Consider the following 22557-nt stretch of genomic DNA (forward strand, 5'->3'; position numbering starts at 1 on the left):
ATGTTTAAATGCGTTACCGTGGAGGCGAGTCGAGGTCCGTCACGCGGCGTAACCGCAGTAGTTTTGCAGGATAATCCGCTAAATCAACGGTGATTAATCAATGTCTAATTCCCCCAAAATCAGAACGTGACTGCATCATCTGTTTCTGTGTTAAAAAATTACAAGATTTCAAAAATTGTATGGTTTTAATGAGCTATAGCAGTGGTTCTCAACCGGGGCCCTCGGTCCCACAGGGTAGCCGAGCTGTAGGCTATTTCGGGGTCCACGGGTGTTGCATCGCCAGAAACACTCACTAATAATCAGTGAGTCATTTTGTTTTATAAAGCGCAGAAATTAGTAAACGCTGCAAATATGTTTATTACTTATAACACTCTTTGTCCATATTTAGGTTTGTCACGATTACAGTTTGTTGTTTACCCTATTGGATTTGTTTAAATCCGAAATTAATACCGAATTTCTACTCGAGTTTGCTATTTAAATTTTTTGCCGGAGGGCACAGATCTTACATTGTTATTTAAAGAGTGTCACGAGACCCAAAATATACTTTTAAGGGGCCACGCGGTTCATGAAAGGTTGAGAACCACTGAGTGATAGTTTAAAAAAAACATGCTACCAGTACGCTGGTTTAAGATTCTTTTCGTTCGCTTCAATTGACTGCATTGAAGCGTGGCGTCGTGAAGCTTTGTGGTGAAAAGACAACACGTTGTTTGGAACTGGAAGTGTGTGAAAGGTTAAGAGCGTTCTTTTGCCCTTTCGCACACTTAACGTCCGCTCATTGGATCAAACAAAAGTTCCTTTGGCGGCTTTTGCAATGAACTTTGCAGTTTTTTTTTATTGTTGTTGTAAAATGTAATAGACTTAAATGTATAAAAATTTGTGTCGGATGTTACCAGAAAAACCTGTGCGTCTCTGTGGCCAGAGTTCCCTTTTAAAAAGGCAAGTAGTTTTCGAATGATTAGTTAATTGCTGCTTGGCCTATGATCAGAATCAGAAACGAATTTTTTCATGATGGATGCTGCACTTACAGGATAATTTGCTTTAATTGTGTATTAATAGTTTGAAAAAAACGTATTTAATTAGTTTAATTGCATGAAACTCATTTACTCAGTGTGTAATTAAGAAAAAATTTTGCAGTTATATATTGTTGTTACAATTACAAACAAACTTGCAATTTTATTTTATTATGCTTCATGTAGAGAAAATTATTAAAGCATTGTTGTAATTAAAATCATGGAACATGCTGTAAAGAAGTTATGAAATTCCAAACAATTATAATGCTTTCTCATTTATAACTTGTAAAGTATTTAACAATCAGATTACGGTTTGATATTAATTCTGATTGTAATCTAGTTTTTGAAGCTATCTTGTTCTTTTTTATACAAAATAACATAATTCCAAAATTTTTTGCCACAAATTAAAATAAAAAGGTTCTATATTTCTAATTTGTAAAATGTTTTAGGTTCACATCATGATTTGATGATAATTTTGTTGTGATTAATTTGTGTGGTTTTGATTGCTATGGCCCGTAAGCAATCTGACGAAGATACTGTCGAGGCCATAGAAGATTCACACCTGCTACTAAACCAAACCTCAAATAAGACGAGTGAGCATTTAAAAATTCCATCAACTTCGTTCAAACCTTCACCTATCGATAAATACACACCAGCTTTGAAGACGCTTATTCCAATCCGACCCTTTGAGAAATCTGACCATGAACATCCATGTGATACTGCAGGTTTATTTTCAACTGCAACATTTTCGTGGATGACAGTTCTGGTATGGAATGCATTTAAAAAGCCTCCATCTGTTGATGATTTGTGGAAATTGTCGCAGTATGACCAAGCAGAACCAAACTATGATCGTTTTTCAAGACTTTGGGATGATGAGATACAGAAACATGGAAGAAAAGGTGCCTCTGTTTGGAGAGTTGTGTTAAGGTTTATCAAAACAAGGTTAATTATGTCCACCCTGTGCATTTTATTGTATGCATTTGCAGTTTTTTCTACAAGTAGTTTCATTATGCATCTTCTATTGAGCTATGTATCACAGAGAAATTCTACCCTCAGTTACGGAATTATACTCATTAGTATTCTCTTCTGTGTCGAGGTTCTTCGGTCGAGTATAACAACACTCCTCTATGCCATCAATTACAGGTCTGCGATACGAACACGCTCAGCCATGGTGTTGTTTATGTTCAAAAAGGTGTTGAAACTTTCCTCAGCCAATACTGCTGTCTCAGTTGGTGAACTGGTCAACCTGTGTTCTAATGATGGGGATCGAATTTTTGAGGCTAACAGGATGGGAAATTTAATCTTAGTCGGTCCAATATTGTTTGTTGCTGGCACAATCTACAGCACTGTTTTGCTTGGACCTATCGGATTATTCGGTGCGCTTATTTTCTTGGCCACAATTTTGCTGCAAGGGGTTTTAGTAAAAGCAATGAACAAACTCCGTGAAAAGGCAATCGTGTTAACCGAGCTTCGAGTGAAAAACATTAGCGAGATTCTCACATTCATCAAACTGATCAAGATGTACTGTTGGGAGGAGTCCTTTGCAAAAAGAGTGATCAACCTGCGAAGAAAGGAACTTCGACTTTTGAAAATGATGGCATTCTTGCAAAGTATGAATGTAAGTCTGGCTTTCTTTACCCCAGTTTTGGCTTCAGTTGTTATGTTTTCGGCATATATTGTGCTTGGTTATAATCTAACTGCTCAAAATGCTTTCACATGCATTGCTGTTTTTAATATGATGTCCTTTGGTCTCAAAGTGATGCCGCTTGGTATAAGAAGTCTTGCAGATGTCACTGTGGCAATGGGACGCTTTAGGAAAATTATGCTTATGGACGACATGGAAAGTTATGTTCAACAAGGAACCAAAGATAAATCAAATGCTGTGGAAATTTCTGGAGCCACATTTTCTTGGCAAACTCCCAGAGAAATTGATGATCTTCCTAATTCAAATGGTAGTACAAGAAAACCTTCTGAAACTGAAGATTTAATACAAGACGACAGATCACAAAATCTGCCTTTAGTTTTAAAACACATTGACTTGACGATTCCCAAAGGATCTTTGGTTGGAGTCTGCGGCCATGTTGGTGCTGGGAAAAGTTCTTTAATTTCAGCTTTAATTGGCCAGTTGCACTTGGTGGAAGGCTCTGTTGCGCTGGATGGTGCTTTGGCATATGCAACACAACAAGCTTGGCTGATGAATGCTACAATAAGAGAAAATGTTGTCTTTGGCCTTCAGCATGATGAAAAGAAATACCAAGATGCTATCACTGCTAGCGGACTGTTGGATGACTTAGATATTTTTCCGAGTGGTGATTTAACTGAGGTCGGAGATCGTGGAATTAATCTAAGTGGTGGACAAAAGCAAAGGATTAGTCTGGCTAGAGCTTTATATTCTGATCGCGACATCTACTTACTAGATGACCCTTTGAGTGCAGTCGATGTGCATGTTGGGAAACATATTTTCAATGAAGCTATTCTTTCCCAGTTGAAGAAAAATGGCAAGACAGTACTTCTGGTAACCCATCAACTTCAGTATTTGCCCAAGTGTGACCAGGTTGTTTTGATGGAACATGGAAAGATCAAAGAGATAAAAAGCTTTGAGGCACTTTTTCAAGACAACACTGACCTTGCTTCACTAGGAATTAGCTCCCTGGGGGAAGAGGACAAACTGGTTAAGGAAGATCCCTCTGTCAAATCAACATCAACAAAATCTGCTGTTGATTCAGAAAAAGAGCTACTGGAGCAGGGAAGATTGATGACAAAGGAAGAGCGAGGTGGGGTCATCCCGGCATCTGTCTACTTTGCCTACATTAAGGCAGGTTCAGGCTTCTTTGCAGCATTTCTAGTGTTGCTTTTCTTTGCTTTTAATGTCGGAGTGCAGCAGTTCACAAACTTGTGGTTGTCTCTCTGGTTGAATTTGGGTTCGGTGCATGCTAAACATTTAGCTGAAGTCGGAAATTTTACTGCTCTTGCGTTAGTAGATACTTCAGGAAACTTTTCCCAAAATGTTTCAACGGACACAACTATTTCACCTAACATGACACAAACAACAGTTCCCTCTCTTATTGACCCAACAGATATCACTTCTCACCCCCAGTTCAAGTTCTATCTACTTGTTTATTTTTCATCAGCTGTCTTCATGTTGCTTGTCAGCGTACTCAGGGGATTTTCTTTTATGACTCTGGCGTTCACTGCAATGAAAAATCTTCACAACAACATGTTCACACGGATCCTCAATGCCCCCATGGAGTTTTTTGATACAACGCCATCCGGTAGAATTATAAACCGCTTTCAAAAGGATATGGATGAAGCAGATGCCCCATTGCCTATAATATGGGAGATGTTCTTTTTCAACTTCATGACCCTCATATTTGCCACAGGTTTGATTGCTTATGTCTTCCCGAAGTTTTTGATAGTAGTAGTTGTCATTTGTCCGATCCTAGTTATCGCTTGTATCATGTTTAAACCTGCAGCTCGTGAGATGAAACGTCTCGACAACATGACGCGATCACCGTGGTTTGCACACATTACAACCACAATCTCCGGGCTTGACACAATCCGAGCTTATCAAAGTTCCAGTAGATTTGTCGATGAATTCATTAAACAGCTTGACAAAAATGCAATACCCTGTTATCTGTTTGCCTGCATCAACCGGTGGCTGGCAGTGCGTCTGGATTTACTCATGATATTGACATGTGTCTTTGCGACATTGTTTGTTATCATTTACAGAGACATAGTGTCGCCTGCTTCAGCTGGTTTAGCATTGTCGTCGGCATTCCTGATGTCCGGCATGTTGCAGTTTACAATCCGCTTGTTAAATGAAGGTGAAGCACGGTTTGTTTCCATTGATCGCATTAAATACTACATCGACAATGTTATTCAAGAGAAATCTGACTGTGATGCAAAAGCAACTGAAGACTGGCCTAAGAAGGGTGTGGTTGAATTTCGGAATGTTTGCATGCGGTACAGGGAAGGACTGCCATTGGCCTTGAACAATATCTCCTTTAAGCTTAATCCAAGTGAAAAAATTGGTGTTGTTGGTCGTACAGGGTCAGGAAAATCCTCATTAGCTGTCACACTTTTTCGCTTGGTGGAAGTGGCAGAGGGAAATATTTTGATTGATGATTTAGACATCGGCACTATCTCCCTAAAATCATTGCGGTCTAAATTGGCAATAATCCCACAAGATCCAGTATTATTCACTGGAACTGTTCGTTACAATTTGGATCCTTTCGACCATTACAAAGAAGAGGAACTTTGGAAAGTTTTGGAGCAGACACATCTAAAAGCAAGCATCCAAAAGTTGCCAGAACAATTGGACAGTGCCTTGTCTGAGAATGGGAGCAATCTATCAGTTGGGGAACGGCAGCTTATGTGTCTAGCAAGGGCACTATTGCGGCAAAGCAAGATTTTGGTTTTGGACGAAGCTACTGCTGCAGTGGATGGGGAAACTGAAAAAATCGTTCAGGAGACGATACAAGCATCCTTTGTTGATTGCACCCTGATAACTATCGCTCATCGCTTAGCTTCAGTGATGACTTGTGATCGCATTATGGTGCTTAGCGAAGGACGACTGGTTGAATTTGACTCTCCACAAACACTCTTAAACAACCAGAGTTCCGTATTTGCGAGAATGATGGCTGCCACTCATTAAAAAACTCATGCTTATGTCTTCATTAATTTATCACCTCCTTCTGTTTGTTAAATAGTCACTTCTTGAAATGTGTATTTGCCTTTGTTTCCATTTTGTGTTAAGATTTTTCTTATATGGGTTCATATTTTATAAACCCAAAATTTGAGCTATGGTAAAGATGTTTACATTTAGTCAATTTTATAGAGCAAACTCTTTTCTTCATACCATGCTGTTTATGTGAACATTTACCAAACACTCAAAACCAGTGGTTCCCAACCACTAAACTTCAGGGGAGGAATTTACTTTCACATGTGAATTGTGACTAGACACTTCAGCTCAGGATTATAACCTGTAAGTTGATAAAAGACCCAATTTTAAATGATGGTTTAGCATCTACTATGCAGTGTATTAGGAAGGAATTTGTTGAAGAAGGTTGGGAACCACTGCTCTAAACAGTTAATTTTGTTTAGTGCTAAAGATTGTACATTGTGACTAAACATCCTAAAATGCAAGATTGTTCTGTTTTTCCAACCTTAATACTGCATGTTATTTCAGCATGTGTATTGGTAGCTGAATCAACAACATATTGAAATTTATCTGTTAACATTTTATCTAAACTAGCAAAATTAGCATATATGTATTGCATTAACCCTTTTGTCTTCGTATATTGCATTTTTATTCAAGTTACCTCGACTCAGGTTTCAATTTTCATGCACAGTTCTATTGTAAGCACTCGTATGTGGTACATGGTTGATCTTCATTTGTGAAACTGACATACTAAAGTAGCTATGGGAAGTCTATTGAAAAACAACTTTTGGAAACAGAATGCCTTTAAAATTTTTCGTTGAGAAGCCATCTTTGATTTTCCAAACATCTGTAGTTGTTTTTCTATGTCAGTTTGACATAAAGCACAATTTGTATTTATTTGTGTGTTGTTTTGTTTAGGCACATTTTTTGTCTTGTTTATTATACACAATTACTGACATAGGCTACATTGTTTAGCCTTCACTTTGTACACAAAAAAGATTAAATAGTTTTTTCAGTACATGAATATTCTATTTAAAAAAATTACTTATAATTTGCCGTGATACACAAGTGTTTAATGACACATTTTAAAAATAACATAGTCAATGTGAATAAAAAATGTGTATAATATTACAGTAGTTACTATTTACTAGTTAGTTACTGAAAGCATACAACCCCAACTCTGGTGTAAATTTTTGTGTCTGTTGCTTTTCTGAAGCACTTGGCCCATACATAAACATTACCTAAAATTGGCAACATATATTTGCTAAATTATTACGCAATGTATTGGTTGAAATTGTACATTTAAATTTTACTGTATTGTTTCTATTTGTCTTGCTGAATGGCTTTTTGTTGCATTTAAAAACATTTGAGTGAGATCACAAAAAATACTGTATTTTTCTTCGTCTCGTAAAACTGGTCTGTTTTGATTTTCTATTTTTCTTCTTGATTTGTGCAGAAATGCATTAACTTGTTGTACATTTTCTTGGCAATACACATGCATAATAATATCAGAATTGCTGTATATTTAATTACTTGATTAAAATGCACTTTATTATTGTCAATAGTTTTGCCATTACTTAACCAATTGTTTTTGCCCGTTAATTTTTGCAAATGTTTATTTCTGTTGACTAATTTTGCTTTGTGTGCAGGTTGTAGGTTATATTTTATATATTCCTGTGCTTTCTGTCGTGAAATGAGTGATTCTAACAGTCACCTTCATGTTTCCAATGTCACAGGAATAGTCAGAGATGACAGAGGTGAGTGTTTTAACATTTAAATCATGTGGTTCTCAAACTTATTTGGATCGCATACCACCTGACAACTTTTTTTATCGTTGTGTACCACCTAACTGCGTTGTTTTTTTTTCTTCTCAATCTGGCTAACATATTTAGCAATTTCAAAGAATGTACAATACACAAGTTCAGTTGGGTCAGCTGAGTCGCAATTTTAGATCTGACTTACATTAGGTATAGCAGAAAGCTTCTTCCATAACACCTAAAAAGCTCCCACGTACCACAGTTTGAGAACCACTGGTTTAGCTCAAGGCTTTATTTGAGAATGACAAAAGTTGTTGTCGAAACGTTACGTGTTACACTAATATAATGACTTGTTTGTTTCTGGTTAGATTATGACCAAATTTAGAAGATTCTGGGTAATATTTGATACTGAATCCCAAACAGTAGTTTATAATAGTTGAATTTAAAGAACATATTTAGGGTAATTGCTAATGCTGAAAGAACGTGGCAGAATAAATTTGGTCTTATTTAGAATTGTTCCTGTAAGCTTAACTGAAATATGATGTTAAACTGGTGTTTAATAAATCTGCATGATGTTTTGGACTTTTAATTAGCCTATTTTATGGGTTTACAATGAACTGAAAATTGTGAAACTATTTAGAGCAGACATTTAAAATGATATTTTGATTAATATGGACATGGTCTGCAAAATTACTGCTAAAGTGATTTACACACAAAAACAGATACATTTATATTAGTTCTTGTGTTTGCAAAAGTATTTGTTGCATTTATGAAACTTCCCATAACTAATGTGCTTGGCAGGTTTAATGGAGACAGGAAATTGCTAAATGCAAAAACTATTAAACAATGCTTAACTATTAACAAATATAAATAGTAAAAACTAAATGCACGAATATAAAAGCCATGTTGCTGCACGACTGCAAATTATTTATCATTTTGTTGGTGTTGCATTTATTCTATACTCTTTTATAAGATTTGCATTTATTTTTGTAGTTTTTAGGTGTTTCATTTATTCCATGTAGATTATTATGCGTGTGTCCCATTTGATCAATATATATTTATTTAAATTTGTTACTGTTTTGTTGATTTGAGTATATTTCACTTGGTAAAATATCCCTCATTATTTTCCAGGTGTTGCGTTTATTCCTGCTACTCAGCGTCCCGATGGAACATGGAGAAAAGCACAGAGGGTGAAAGAAGGCTACGTTCCAGATGAAGACATAAAAAGGTAAAAAAACAATTCCATGACTCTACTGTTTGTGTTTCATCCAGCCAAATCTTTTGGATCTTTTGGTTCCTGTGCATCTTCATGCAACAAACATAGTTACATGCAGTGGTGGGATTCAAATTTTCCGTCAGCCGGTTCTATTACAAAAGTCATATTTTTCAGCCGGTTCTGTTACAAAAAGTCCATTGACAGTAACCAGTAATGCTAACCGTCTCGCTGATCTAATAAAATTTCATGAGACGGTTCTGTAGACCTGGCTGAATCCCACCACTGGTTACACATTATGGTGATGTGGCAAAAAAAAATCTTCGTTGAACTTTGCCACACAAATTTTGCTTTTAGAAAACTGAAAGGTGAAAAACTTCGGTCCAAAGCTTTAAACATCTTTATGGCGAAGTCGCAAATACTTTGTGGGAATTTGAACTGGATAAACTGCCTTTGGCATTCTGTTGTAGTGCAAGAATCAGGATAAGGTTGCAAAATTCCTTTCAATGGCTTTTACCCTTTCTATCATTTAAAACAGAAAAAAATATAGGTCTACTATATTCATATGTTTTGACAAATTCAATTGTTTAAACAAAGTCTTTTTTTTAAATGAGATAAAATTAAAAACTGTATATTTGAACTGCACAATTGGATAAAACATAATGTTAGTTTACTGTCATAAATTAATAAAATTGTGCAGATTTTGAATCATTGCCAAAACATTTGCAATCCTTGTTGTATCTGATTCTATGAATTTGGGTGATAGTACATATAGTATATATCAGGGGTGGCCAGACCTGCTTCATGCTCGAGCCGCATGTCACAAAACTTATTTTTGAAAGAGCCGCAACACAAAAAATCAAAAACGAATTTATTCACTCACAATGAAGTGCACGCTCTATAAAATAATGATTATAGTTGTGTGGTGATACTGTGAGTCTAAATATTTTTGACTACAATGCACAAGCCAACACGCTTTTGTACAATAATATTTTTTTTTTATAATCAGATTAAACAACTGGGCAATATGGGGAATATTTGTGCAACATTAAAGAGCCGCAGTTTGGCCACCCCTGGTATATATGGATAGTACATAGGGTGATATGACATAACTTTTGTGATATTACATATGAAGCTTTTCTCTGTGAACTTTGTGCTATACATTTTATTGTTGGGATGCTGGAAAGGTATAAAGTCCAAACCAAGGGTTTAAAGGCCTTAAACATTTCATTTGAACATAAACTTTATGGCACATTTTTGTCCTTGTACTTCCAGTAGTGAATAAAATCTTTTGATCTGACATGGTTAAATTTCAAACTATTTATAACCAGGTGTGCTGCCTTTCTAGTAACAATTTAGGGCTTTTGTTGAACCATTTTGTGACTGACTTTCAAATTTCCCTTTGAACTTTGTACCACTGAAATATTTTTCTGTGTGCCTCTAAGTCAGAGGTGTCCAAACGTTTTTTTAATCGGGGCCAACTGTTCCCAGGTGCGGATGCTGGCGGGCCAACTTATTTTTGCAAAGTTTATACCTGGATAATTATAATGCAAAATATACGTCATTTTGGGATTTTGTTGCGTTGTTACCATGTAAACTTCCTTTTTACCGGTAAATTATAATCAGTAAAGGCCAGTTGAGAAAGTTTGCAACACCTAAAAAGTCGGTAACATGCAAGAAGTTATAAATTATGGGACCAATTTTCTATGCTAGTTTGCCAATGTAACTTTAGTTTTTTTATTATGTGTCCTTGTAAAATGAAACAGGAACAGTGGTGGAATTCAGCCGGTTCGCATCGGTTCTATAGAACCGACTTTTGTGGTAGAATGGACAGAATATGACTTTTGTGGTAGAACCGGCTGAAAAATATGACTTTGTGATAGAACCGGCTGAAAAATATGACTTTGTGATAGAACCGGCTGAAAAATATGAATTTTGTGATAGAACAAGCTGAAAAATATGACTTTGTGATAGAGCCGGCTGAAAAATATGACTTTTGTGATAGAACCGGCTGAAAACTTTGACTTTTGTGATAAAACAGGCTGAAAACTATGACTTTTGTGATAGAACCGGCTGAAAAATATGACTTTTGTGATAGAACCGGCTGAAAACTATGACTTTTGTGATAGAACCGGCTGAAAAATATGACTTTTGTGATAGAACCGGCTGAAAAATATGACTATTGTGATAGAACCGGCTGAAAACTATTGTGATAGAACCGGCTGAAAAATATGACTTTTGTGATAGAACCGGCTGAAAACTATGACTTTTGTGATAGAACCGGCTGAAAAATATGACTTTTGTGGTAGAACCGGCTAAAAAATATGACTTTTGTGATAGAACCGGCTGAAAAATATGACTTTTGTGATAGAACCGGCTGAAAAATATGACTTTTGTAATAGAACCGACTGAAAAATATGACTTTTGTGGTAGAACCGGCTGAAAACTATGACTTTGTGATAGAACCGGCTGACAAAAAAATTGAATCCCACCACTGAACAGGACTATTTCAAGTATAAACCATGGCTCTTTATGTCTTAGATAATTTTTTTTGTAAATAGATATCAAACATGTGCTTGAACATTTTGATTTCTATTCTTGTTTGCCATTATACCTTTCAATACTTGATTTTCTTTCCCAATATAATAACCAACATAAAATATTTCAACAAATTGTTTGTTTCAAACCCCTTAATTTATTGTTATTATTATTTAGATATCAAACGAGTGCTGCCAGAATACGAAGCAGTGCCCCCGCTTGCCCCGGGTTTACAGCTCCGGTCCCAGAGAAGCCCAAAGCGGTCCCGGGGCTCGGCAGTTCAGCGAACTCCAAACAGGGTCCCGATCTTCCGCTAAGTAAAGGAGCGAAGAAGAACTTAAAGAGAAAAGAGCAGAGGAAAAAGAAAAGGGACGAAGAAACTGAAGTTATTATACAGCAGCAATACACTGATCTTGTGAAAGGTTGGTAATCAAATCCTTGATGGATTTGGATGAAATTTACACAGATGGTAGATGTAGTTATGTAGATGTGCATCCCACTTTGTTTTTGTTGATAACCCCAGTATTTACCACGCTAGCCCCCTAAAATGGGTATTTTCCCCCGAAGTTTGTCCCACTCGTTTTTCTATCCAATGTTTGATGGATTCGGCTGAAATTTACACAGATGGTAGATGTAGATGTGCATCCCACTTTGTTTTCGTTGATAACCCCAGTATTTACCCCGCTAGCCCCCTAAAATGGGTATTTTCCTCTGAATTTTTTCAAACTCGTTTTTCTATCAAATGCTTGATGGATGTGGCTGAAACTTACACAGATGGTGGATGTAGTTATGTAGATGTGCATCCCACTTTGTTTTTGTTGATAACCCCAGTATTTATCCCGCTAGCCCCCTAAAATGGTTATTTTCCCTCAGAAGTTTGTCCGACTCGTTTTTCTATCAAATCTTTAATGGATTCGGCTGAAATTTACACAGATGGTAGATATAGTTATGTAGATGTACATCCCACTTTGTTTGTCCGGATAACCTCAGTATTTACCCCGCTAGCCCCCTAAAATGGGTGAGTTTGTAAACAATGTCAGAATTGGCTAAAATTTGGATAGCTTGTAAAGTATGCCAATTATCGTTATTGCGCCATTGCAGTTCGGGAGTTGTTAACAGCCCTTTGACGTCAGAAACATAATGGTTGTTGCTCAAAACACCTCCAGTGGTTGAAATTGTAAACGTTGGTAGATTTGGACTGAAATTTTGCAGTACTATTGATTGATGCATTGTGGTTTCCTACTTTTAAGTTTGTGTGTGTCTCAATTTGTTACCCTACTAGCCCCCTAAAATGAGTTTTTTAATTTAAATAGTTTTTACTCCATATAGCATATTTAAATATGCACAGTACCAATCACTGTGTTTGTCTTCACAATACCAAACTTACTCATTGTTATCTATTGAATTGCATTAATTTCAACTTTGCATGTGTGGGGACCCATGAGTTTTTGCCTGCAGAAACGACTAAAGTTATAAAAACCGATGGCTAATATGGGACCCAATACAAAATAAGCATAGGAAATATATTTATGTTTTAAAATAGATCATAGTGTATGTGCAAGGGCAATATGTGCTAAGCCACCCTTCTAGTTCTTATATGGAAACGATGTTGCTTTGTCGTTTGAACAGTGTTTCAAATTTGCTTAAATATTGTTTAAGGCGATAAATCAGTGGAAGAGATTTCCACAAAACTGCGGGGCTCTGCGATTGGATCAAGCGGGAACCAATCAGACGGCGACGCCACTGCCAAGAAAGTGAAAAACTTAAAAAAGAAATTACGTCAAATCGACGAACTACAAACGAAAATCGATAATGGAGAGATTGAAAAACCGGACAAAACTCAACTGGAGAAAATTGCTCGACGGCCTGAAATCGAAAAGGAATTAGCTGAGCTGGTTGCTACGTAACACTGGCATCAAGTTGTTTCTGTGTTTTTCTCCAATAGGTAAGAGTCGACCACCTGGTACTGTTTGTGTCGGTAGAGCTACGAACACAGGAACTCACACCAGAGGTTTATTTGCTGACTTAGCAATTATTGCCATTGCAAACGCCTATGTTCCGTTGCGCCACCTGTCGAAAATTACCAAATCTCTGGTGTGAGTTCCTGTGTTAGTAGCTCTGCTGTATTTACCAACTTTTTTCTGCATTACCCCTTATTAACTTGTGCGTGATTTCAAACTATCTTTCCAATATCGGGTTTCATATTGTAGGCATTACCATGAAAATATTAAAAAAAATCGAAAATACTATTTTATAGCCCTGTAGAACAGTGGTTCTTAACCAGGGGGGCGCCAGACATTTCCAAGGGGGGCGTGAACAAATTTAGTTAACTTTGGACTCACCTCCCCCTAAAATTTATTTTGCTTTGGACTCACTTCCCCCTAAAATTTATTTTGCTTTGGACTCACCTCCCCCTTAAAATTTAAAATTTTAGTAAGTGTAGTGCATTGTTTGAGAGCACAAACGTTTTTAAAAAGAAACGAATTTTGAGTAATGACATACATGGCAAAGTTTTTAGTTTGTCAGTTTAGAACAGGGGTGGCCGATTTTTTTTAACTGCGGGCCGGATCATTTTAATAATCACGCTCGAGAGTCACATGGGTTACAAGCCCTGACGCAGCCTTTCCCAAACTGGCACATGCGAGGCGATTTACACGAGACCATAAAGGGTTAATGTCTTCCCACGATCTTATTTGTATTCAGATTGAGCCGCTGTTTAATTGTAAAATTATGAAAATTAGTGTCCATACCAACTAGTGTATGTTAGTGTATAGTGTACGCGTGAAGTGTCCGACAAACACCTTGGGGGGGGGCGTGGACAAAAAAAGGTTAAGAACCGCTGCTGTAGAACAATGGCTGCATCAAACCGGTCCGTAAAATTCGACCGATCGCTTATATTAGTCATTAACAGAGTGTTGTATGACCAAATTTGTCCTGTCACTGCCTACAAATGCTCACAAGGGGACGCTATCGCTCACTTTTACAACAGCGGGACTTGATTAAAGTGTGTGGACCGATTTTAGGATGACATAATAGGATAAATTAGGTCATACATGTTTGTAAACGTCTAATATTAACAATTGGTAGAATATTACGGAGCGGTTTAATGCAGGCATTATTGTACAGGGCTATAAATTAAAAATATTCGGTACAAATTCAACATATTATTCACCATTCAACACTGAATTTATAAGAGACATTGTGTTTTTTTGCTGTGTAGTATAGTGTTTCCGCTTTGAGGTGGAAGTATTCAACGGCACTACATTGTGTAACATATGTCCAATCTACTGCTTAGTTCCTAAAGTAAACTTTGAAAAACTAACTTCTCAACCCTACCCCTTACTTAGATGTCAAATTGATAATTAATTTAGCTCTTCACGCCACCTTTCGAAATTTATCTAAAGGTGGGTCTGCTCTGACTATGCTATGGTGTTATTAGCTTTACCCTGTTTTGCACGATGTATTTTTCAATGGTTGACCAGTTAATGCATCCAAAACGAACTTTAAAATTTTCCACTATTCTTTTTAGACGCTGCAAGACGCCAGCCCAGTAGAAAACTCGATGTTGCACAAAAAGTGTTCCTCAAAATTCAAAATAACGTGAAACGCCAAATCAATCAAATTCATTTTTATACAGTTTATTATTGTTTGTCGTTTAGTACAAGATATTTTTAAAAGGTTGCTTAAACTCGCCTGATATTTACTCGCTACATGCTCAGCTATTTTTGCTACCTTGAGTGAAATAAAATTCTACGGCTTCGGTTGATTGCACAAAGCTAGTTTGAAATGTTTGTGGTCACGTGACATTTAAGATTTGGTTTATTTCTATGGTTACTACGCTTTTTTGATACAAAATCTTTTTGTGGTGTGTGTAATGTGTTTGAAGAACTGGTAATCGAGCAGATTTGGCCGATATTAGAATTTTGTTGTGAAATATAAACTATGTTAACTATGTAAGATTTGCCATAGGCCAGAGGTGTGCAACATTTGTCACTGTGGGCCAAATACAATTGCCAAAATTAGATAGCCGGCCGCACCTGTGTATAACACAAGGTGATTTTCCTTTGTTGCTTACCAAATATAACTAACAAGTATAATTCGTATTTGATTCTAGCAACATGTGGCCTGGTCGCAGAAAAATAGCACCGGGCACATTAATCTGCTCGAAAATATATAATAACTTAGTTGGACTCGTTTGCCATTACATTTGAAATCCAAGCGTCTCTGCGGGCCGCACAACCTTTAATCAAGGGCCGCATTTGGCCCGCGGACCGCAGGTTGCACACCCCTGCTTTAGACTGTTCATATGTGCTGGCTCGCTGAAGTTTAAAAGTTTGTAATGCCAATGAAAAGATCTGTAATTGTGGATTCTATTATCTGGTGCTAAGTTCAATTCTTCTCTTTGTATTTGTTGAAGAACCATTGAAAATACGATCTTGTGACACAAATGCTATTGTGACGCATTTAAGGCCATTGTGTAGTCACGGTGTGTTTACCTGACCGACCAGCTCGCCACAGTACATATAGAATTTCAGAGGTGGAAAGCGGTAGTAGTTCGTGTAGAAACAAAATCGACATTTGATTTTGTAAAAAGCTTTTCTGGTTTGCACAATCTGGTGGAAATTGGTTGCAAGTCAACCATGTAAAATATAATAATGGTTTGAAAACAGGCGTTGAAATTTCGTTGTGAAAATTGGTTAGTCAGACATTTCTATGATGCAATCTTGTTTGGGAAGGCATAGCTAGTTTCTATTACATTTGATTCTATTTGTTGGCTTGTAATATTCATACATAAATATCAGTTCATTCATTGCTGATGATTGTAGTGGTCATAATTTTATTTCCAAGGCAAGCGTCATTCAGCTTCAGCCAGTCATCAAATATGTTAAGATATGTGCATGACAGTTTAATGATTAACTACCTTCCGCCACCAACAACGCAATCACATGATGCTAGGAACTTCAGTAACACAGTTAGGGTACAACAATGCCTCATTGCTTGATTGATCTGCGCAAAGACCGTGAATTGGAACTGAAAACTGAGCTGCAACTGTAAACAAGCTTTTTACTTGAACACAAATAGGTTGCTATTGTGCGGTTAGAACCAGCGTTGAGGTAGTAGGTGCAATGTACAGTTTAAGTTAGTGGAAAGTTGACTGCATTTAGTAGCTGTAAACGTATACAAGCAACGTGTATAAATGCTAACTGTGGTTTAGTCCAGTTTATTTCGCCGGTTTAAACGAATGGTAGCAGCAAGATTGCGTTCAAATATTCACCAAGCCGAAAAATTGCTGTTTTAAGAGGGTTAGAGTTATGAACACATTTTTTGGTAATTGGTAGATAGGTTAATCAGTTGCAAGCGAAGTTTTCTTGAAAGATTTTTGAATCAAGAAGTCAACATCACCATTGTTTTTTTGCCAGTTCCCATGCATGCCGTGTGTAATCAACCATAACCGTGTTTCATAAAATTAAATTAAACACTTTTATGCACTTAACCATAGCAGTGTTGCAACAAATAAATAAACTTTACTGACAAACTTTTGTAATAATTTTCATTTTTTTAATATTGTCAATTCAGGTACTGCAAGGAAATGATGTTATTGCATTTCACTTAACTTTTCTCGTTCGTTTTGCTGCCGACAACATGAACCAGCGAATGCAAGATGTCCTCATGTGTCCGATCTGCATAGAAATGTTGCAACCTCCTGTCGTCACGTTGCCATGCCAACACAACCTGTGTCGCGTCTGTTTGGAGGATATGTGCGCACAAAAAGCCCTGTCTCATAGGTAGGTTTAGGTCTTTAAATTAATAGCAACAAAATCAGCTATTGGGATATAGTCAGGGTTGCCATCGACTTGAAACCAAAAAAAAAGACAATCGAAAAATGATATTTTCATACCAACAAAACAAATGTTTTGGACAAATCTTTGGCAGTTATACGAGCCATGACATATCATATGCAGGGGCGGATCTAGAAAAAAACTTAGGGTCGTGTTCGAAATTTTTGGGGAATTCCCTAAAGTATTTGGGGAATTCCCTAACTCGATACTGACGTCATAAATTTCGATTTGGGTTTTCCCCTTTCAAAAAACGTCATAACCTTGACGTCACCCGCATGCTTACGCATCAAAAAAGCTAATGGTTAAATGACACAACTTAACTATCATGGACGCACAGAGCTTGTAATGTTACTTTGTTTATTAATTCAAAAACACAACCTAATTTCCGCGCCCTGACCATTTGTGTTTCTTTGCGTAAGGAGTTTGAACGACATTGCTCTAATACAAGGGTCAGCAAACTACGGCCCGCGGGTCGGATCCGCTTTTTAATTTACTTTTTTTACTCCGTACAAAATATTTTCTGTTACGATATGTAGAATTGATATTTTTACCTAGTTTCATTGATCCAAAGCCAGTAGTTTGTTTTCATTGATCCAAAGCCAGTTTGACTACAAGTGTTAATTGTGTTTGGAAAGACGACGAAAATCATTATTAAACTTATCCGTCCCGAGGTAAAATAAGTTTGGTGACCCCCCTGCTCTAACACAACACACAATAGTTTACCGTTAAGTTTTTTGGCAAATAAAAAAGCGGAACTTTTGATGCAATATAAACATGAATTTGCTATTTTAATCGTCTCCACTTTTTGACACCTAAATAGTATTACCTCAATGCACCTTTAAAGTCCTTTTATTTCGATGGTTGCTACAAAAATTGAAAATAAACTCGTTTATATTACAAAACGCGTCACGCGAAATGCTTTACTTTCACGTCAAATGGCCAGTAGTGAGGACGCGTTAAGCGGCGAAGTGCTATCTCCTCAATTGTATGCAGGCCCAAACCCGAAAGTACAAGACCTAAACCCGGTCCAACTTTGGCACTTTCTCCAGCTAGGATCCGCTAAGGCGAGCGGCATCAGCTTCTTATGTTACCAATTGACAAAAAAGAATAATTGATTTTAGTGTGCACTAAAGTTTACCAATGCACTAAAGTTGGTTACTATACAAGGCATAAACAAAGCCAAGCATTGGTAAATTACCAATTACATCATGTCTTAACAACATGTTTCGACGTACATCGATCGAATATTTGTGACAAAAAACGTGTTTGGTCACAAACAATATAGCATTAGACGTTTTGAACCATTTTTCACTTTTCTTTTACATTGTTTAATTGCGAAAATAGTTTTAAACATTTAGTGCGGTTAGCACTTCGCGGGAAACTGCAACCAGCACCTTGGCGGAGCAGCCCTTTAGTAACATGACGCAATGAACTCTTTACACTCTTGTTGCGTCACAATGGACGATTAGAGAAGCCAATACAAAGGGATGAGGACGCACAACTTTGAGATAAACAACTCCTTGTCATCATGCAGCGGTAAACGGAACGTTTGACCTATTTGTTTCACGAACAACTTTTTAAAAGTGGGCGTCGGCGAGTTTTAACCAATTTTCTGAGGGGGGTGTCAAAACACCAAACACCCCCGTCTAGATCCGCCCATGATCATATGCAATATTTTGACAGAAACATTTTGTTTCAGTCACTTCTTGTTCGTAGAAAATACTTCGTGCATCTCACAACAGCTCAGGTCTAGGTTTACTTTTACTTGTAGCTGGGAATTGACCAGTAATTGTTGAAAATAAGACAAAAGAATGACTCAAGTCAAAAATAAGGAAACTTCTTAGTAATAATGACAATGAATTTTTCTAAGACATAGCAGTTCAAAGTAAGGATAAATCTTATAAATAAGGACGGTATGGTAACCCTATGGATATAGTGCTTTTCTGACACATTAGAATATTAAACTTATCTCAAATGCGCAATACTCCATACTTACTGTGTTGGCCACTTTGTCAATATAATATTAATTTGATCGTTATACATTTTTACACAATTACATTAGAACGAGTATAAAATAGCTGCGCGGCGTTGGCACGTTGTGGAGCGCGATAAGTCACGTAAACACGAGTGTAGTGGGGCGCTGGCGGAACCAGTGAAGTGGCAAAATTAGCCACCGGTGTCAGGGATAGAGAGACGGTTTCGTGTTGTAAAATGTTCTCTTTTAGTTGCTCATTAAACCTGTCCGCAAAAGAATTTTTAATTCAAGTGGATTAAAAGCAGACACTACCACTACCACTAAAAAATTCAGATTAAGTTATTTACCGCTAGCTGCGCTGTAACACCTTTAACTTGTCTAAAAAAAAACTCTACAGCTGTCCTATTTGCCGCCACACGATCGTCCTGGGTCCAAACGGACTTGACGACTTTCCGAGAAACCTCATAGTCGAGCAGCTACTCGACGAACACCACAAGTTTAAACGCAATGACGTCATCAGTGCACATGACGTCACACAAAGCGAGGAAAGTAAATCTGTTGCTAAAGTTTTGGGGAACGTTCCTTCCAGAGGTGAATAAACGAATGGTTTAAAATATGCTGTTAAAAATGTGGTACGTCACATTTCTAATGCGTTTCAAAGATTATTTGTTTACTTTTTTCAGAACTTGTTGTTAAATTTGAAAAAGTTCCATCTTCGGACCCGTGGACGAAAAATCCCCAACCATCAAAGACCCCGCCTGCCCCGGTGGAACCCAAACCACAGTCAAGCGCCCAAAAGTTCACCCCTAAACCCGAACTATTTAACCCCAAGGCCGCTATTGAGTTGCACAAGAAGTTAGAAGATGGATTTAAAAAACTACAGCAAAAAATAGAAATCGTAAACACTTTAATACGTCACGAGGACTACTCGTTGGCCGCCTATAAATCCGATGAGCTGGCTGCTATTGCTACGGACCTGCCGCTTCAGGAGTTGCATTGCGAAGAGGCGACAAAAGAAGTCAGGAATTTAGCGAAGGAGATGTGCCGAAAAGACCAATACACTGCCGCTGTGTCTCTTCTTTACTCCGCATCCAAACTGTGCGAAAGAATTCCAAACCCGGAGGTAAAAATGGAGGAACTAATGTTTTGTGCCGATGCCATGCAATCTGTCGCGACCGGGATGAAATCGTTACAGATTGTGACGCAATTTAAGCAGCACGCGGTGCCTGTGTTGAATGACATTTGGATTAAAATGAGTCGTGTGGCCAATGCTGATCCGGAGAGCAAAGCTATAAAGAGTACTTGGTGCTTACGTCATATTGCGATGTGCTATAATAACATTGGAGACCACGAGCAAGCCTTGGAAAACAACAAAGCAGCGATTCAGCTCATGCAAGACCAGTTCGGCGCTTATTCGAGTCAATACCGCATACTGGGAATATGCTACCACAATCTGGCGACTGGTCACAGGCAGCTCGGGACTCCAGCAGAAGCCGAAAGGATTTATTTGATGGCGCTAGAGTGCTATAACAAAGCACGTGACTGGCCGAGCGAGGAGCGCAAGCGTCGCAGCGTTGTTATGACTACCACAGCTCTGGCTGAGATCGGTAGAAGTATGACCGCCCGTTGAAATATGAGCTTGTATTTTGAAGCGGGTTCACGGGCGAACTGGATGCATTCAACTGTGTCCAATCGGTTGTAAGCAGCCGTTTTTCAATTTCTGGGCACCGAGAGATTTCCAATTATGTCGCGACAAATTCGTTTTTTGGAGTCAATTCATGCTTTACTGTGGTGAAACAAAGGACCATTTTGTCGCCACTAAGTTGCATAAACTGACCTTTAAAGACTTTTTGAAATACTTTGGGCTCCTCGGAGTACTCCGAGAATCCCCATGCGGACTCGAGTTAACTGTCGCTACATAAAAAAATCGCCACTCGAGTTAACTGTCGCTACATAGCAACAATCAAGAAATTAACACACAATGTAATGTATGAGGTCCACATCCAACGCCCCTGGACCTCGGTCTGCCATTTGAGTAGCCCTTCTTTAGGGTATGATGACTAAATTTTGGCGTGCATGAAAACGTTAGAAACACAATCCATGCCTAATTGTTTCCAAAATAGTGGCACGCATTTTTCGCGGCCTTAGCGATATTTTGTATTTTTACTCTGTAAAGAAAACCGCATTTTTGTGCAATCCTAAGCTTTTTTACGTGTGATTTTGCAAACGTTTGTTCACCCAACGAGGGCTGTTGCTGAAAAACTTCCATTAAGAAACAGCAAATATCCTAAAATTGACTTTTTAATGCTTCAAATTTTGTAATGTGTAATTGGAAGAAAAATCGTGTTTGTAAATTTGTGAAATGTTTTGGGGTATTTTCATTTTCCTCCAGAAAGTTCACCAAATTATTTGATGATTTGTTTGTTATACTTCCTACTGTGTGGTAATTTGTATCACTGGATTGAAAATATTGTTTACTTCCGCTCCAACAAACTGATAAAAATGTGTCAATTTGCGGGAAACCACTGAGATTTTCCCTTCTGTGTGTTGATATTGTGAGACAAACTGGATCAACAGGATCATGTAAAGTAATAATGTTAATAGTCGTGACAGTATGATCCACGTACACACTGTATTGTACACACCATTCACGGTTTTGAATAATCAAAGCAAAAAAATCAGAGCCAGTATATTTTTGTGTAGAACATAACGACGTTTCGACAAGTGCTATTTTCATCATCAGGTTATCAGAAATGAAAGCGACATAAGGCACGCAACAGGGTGACGCACAAAGGTAAAAAAGGCGACACGAAGAAAAAGATAAAAGCAATTAAATGGTGATAAAAAGAAACGCACTCGAAAAGGTTGCAAACGGGTGTACCCCAGGCATGTTGTGTAGAGCAGTGGTCTTCAACCTTTTTTGGTTTTGTGAACCCTTAAAGTTGTTATGACGAACTCATGCACCCTGTTTGGTCTCGACGTACATTAACAGTCAGCCGCATTTTTGATCAAAAACTTTTAACGTAAGTCAATCGAACTCTGCACAAAACGTCTTTTGACGTAAATATACGTCAACCGCACTGAAAGTGTTAGGCATCGACATTTTTTTTTAAAATACAGAGGTTCATTTATACATCAGTTGAAACCTACACCTTTTTTCTAATATTCTGAAACGCAAATATTAATGGTTTGATTAAAAGTTTGTGATGCACCCTTTTATACCTTTTCGTACTGGTGCACTCCATGCATATTTTGATCCCCCCCATAGGGTGCACCGTGCACACCTGTTGAAGAGCACTGGTTTAGAGCATTTAACCAGGAAAAGTGTACAGCCCGGGAACGGTAGTCTAATCTAAAACGACATTAAACGTTCTTTTACTTCAATGATGAAAATAACGGCTTATAAGTCAACTTAAAAAGTGACATGCTTTATTTTTCAAACGTTTCGGCAAATGCCCACGCCATCACATCTATTTGAGCCGTTTTTCATCTTTAAACTTATAAATAGATCCGCATAAAGTGTTTTAAACTTCCTGTTTCAAGTAAAGGCAAATCCATTGCAGC

General features: G+C 37.6%; 2 protein-coding genes and 1 pseudogene across 3 annotated transcripts; all 3 read left to right on the forward strand.

Moving 5' to 3' along the window:
• Window positions 1-1431: 1431 nt before the first annotated feature.
• On the forward strand, window positions 1432-7319 carry LOC145224877 (ATP-binding cassette sub-family C member 5 pseudogene; annotated as a pseudogene). The gene has a single exon (XR_013859757.1). The product of XR_013859757.1 is annotated as an ATP-binding cassette sub-family C member 5 pseudogene (transcript).
• Window positions 7306-15130, forward strand: LOC145224891 (partner of Y14 and mago-like). The gene is made up of 5 exons (XM_080091507.1): window positions 7306-7427; window positions 8559-8655; window positions 11356-11600; window positions 12838-13123; window positions 14708-15130. The coding sequence occupies exons 1-4, from the start codon at window positions 7364-7366 to the stop codon at window positions 13083-13085; spliced, it is 654 nt and encodes a 217-aa protein (XP_079947633.1). The 5' UTR covers window positions 7306-7363; the 3' UTR covers window positions 13086-13123; window positions 14708-15130.
• Window positions 15131-16760: 1630 nt separating this feature from the next.
• LOC145224884 (uncharacterized) lies at window positions 16761-21515 on the forward strand. The gene is made up of 3 exons (XM_080091495.1): window positions 16761-16964; window positions 19391-19584; window positions 19677-21515. The coding sequence occupies exons 1-3, from the start codon at window positions 16822-16824 to the stop codon at window positions 20621-20623; spliced, it is 1284 nt and encodes a 427-aa protein (XP_079947621.1). The 5' UTR covers window positions 16761-16821; the 3' UTR covers window positions 20624-21515.
• The last annotated feature ends 1042 nt before the right edge of the window (window positions 21516-22557 follow it).

The sequence above is a fragment of the Phallusia mammillata genome, chromosome 1 (genome assembly GCF_965637545.1).
Source record: "Phallusia mammillata chromosome 1, kaPhaMamm4.hap1.1, whole genome shotgun sequence".
NCBI classification, from domain to species: Eukaryota; Metazoa; Chordata; class Ascidiacea; order Phlebobranchia; family Ascidiidae; genus Phallusia; species Phallusia mammillata.

Excerpts from the sequence above, each read along its gene's own strand:
- LOC145224884 (XM_080091495.1), top strand. The coding sequence starts at position 16,822 with ATGAACCAGCGAATGCAAGATGTCCTCATGTGTCCGATCTGCATAGAA. Across the intron at positions 16,965-19,390 it reads CAAAAAGCCCTGTCTCATAG|CTGTCCTATTTGCCGCCACA; the intron begins GTAGGTTTAGGT and ends AAAACTCTACAG. Across the intron at positions 19,585-19,676 it reads GGGGAACGTTCCTTCCAGAG|AACTTGTTGTTAAATTTGAA; the intron begins GTGAATAAACGA and ends TACTTTTTTCAG.
- LOC145224891 (XM_080091507.1), top strand. The coding sequence starts at position 7,364 with ATGAGTGATTCTAACAGTCACCTTCATGTTTCCAATGTCACAGGAATA. Across the intron at positions 8,656-11,355 it reads CCAGATGAAGACATAAAAAG|ATATCAAACGAGTGCTGCCA; the intron begins GTAAAAAAACAA and ends ATTATTATTTAG. Across the intron at positions 11,601-12,837 it reads ATACACTGATCTTGTGAAAG|GCGATAAATCAGTGGAAGAG; the intron begins GTTGGTAATCAA and ends ATATTGTTTAAG.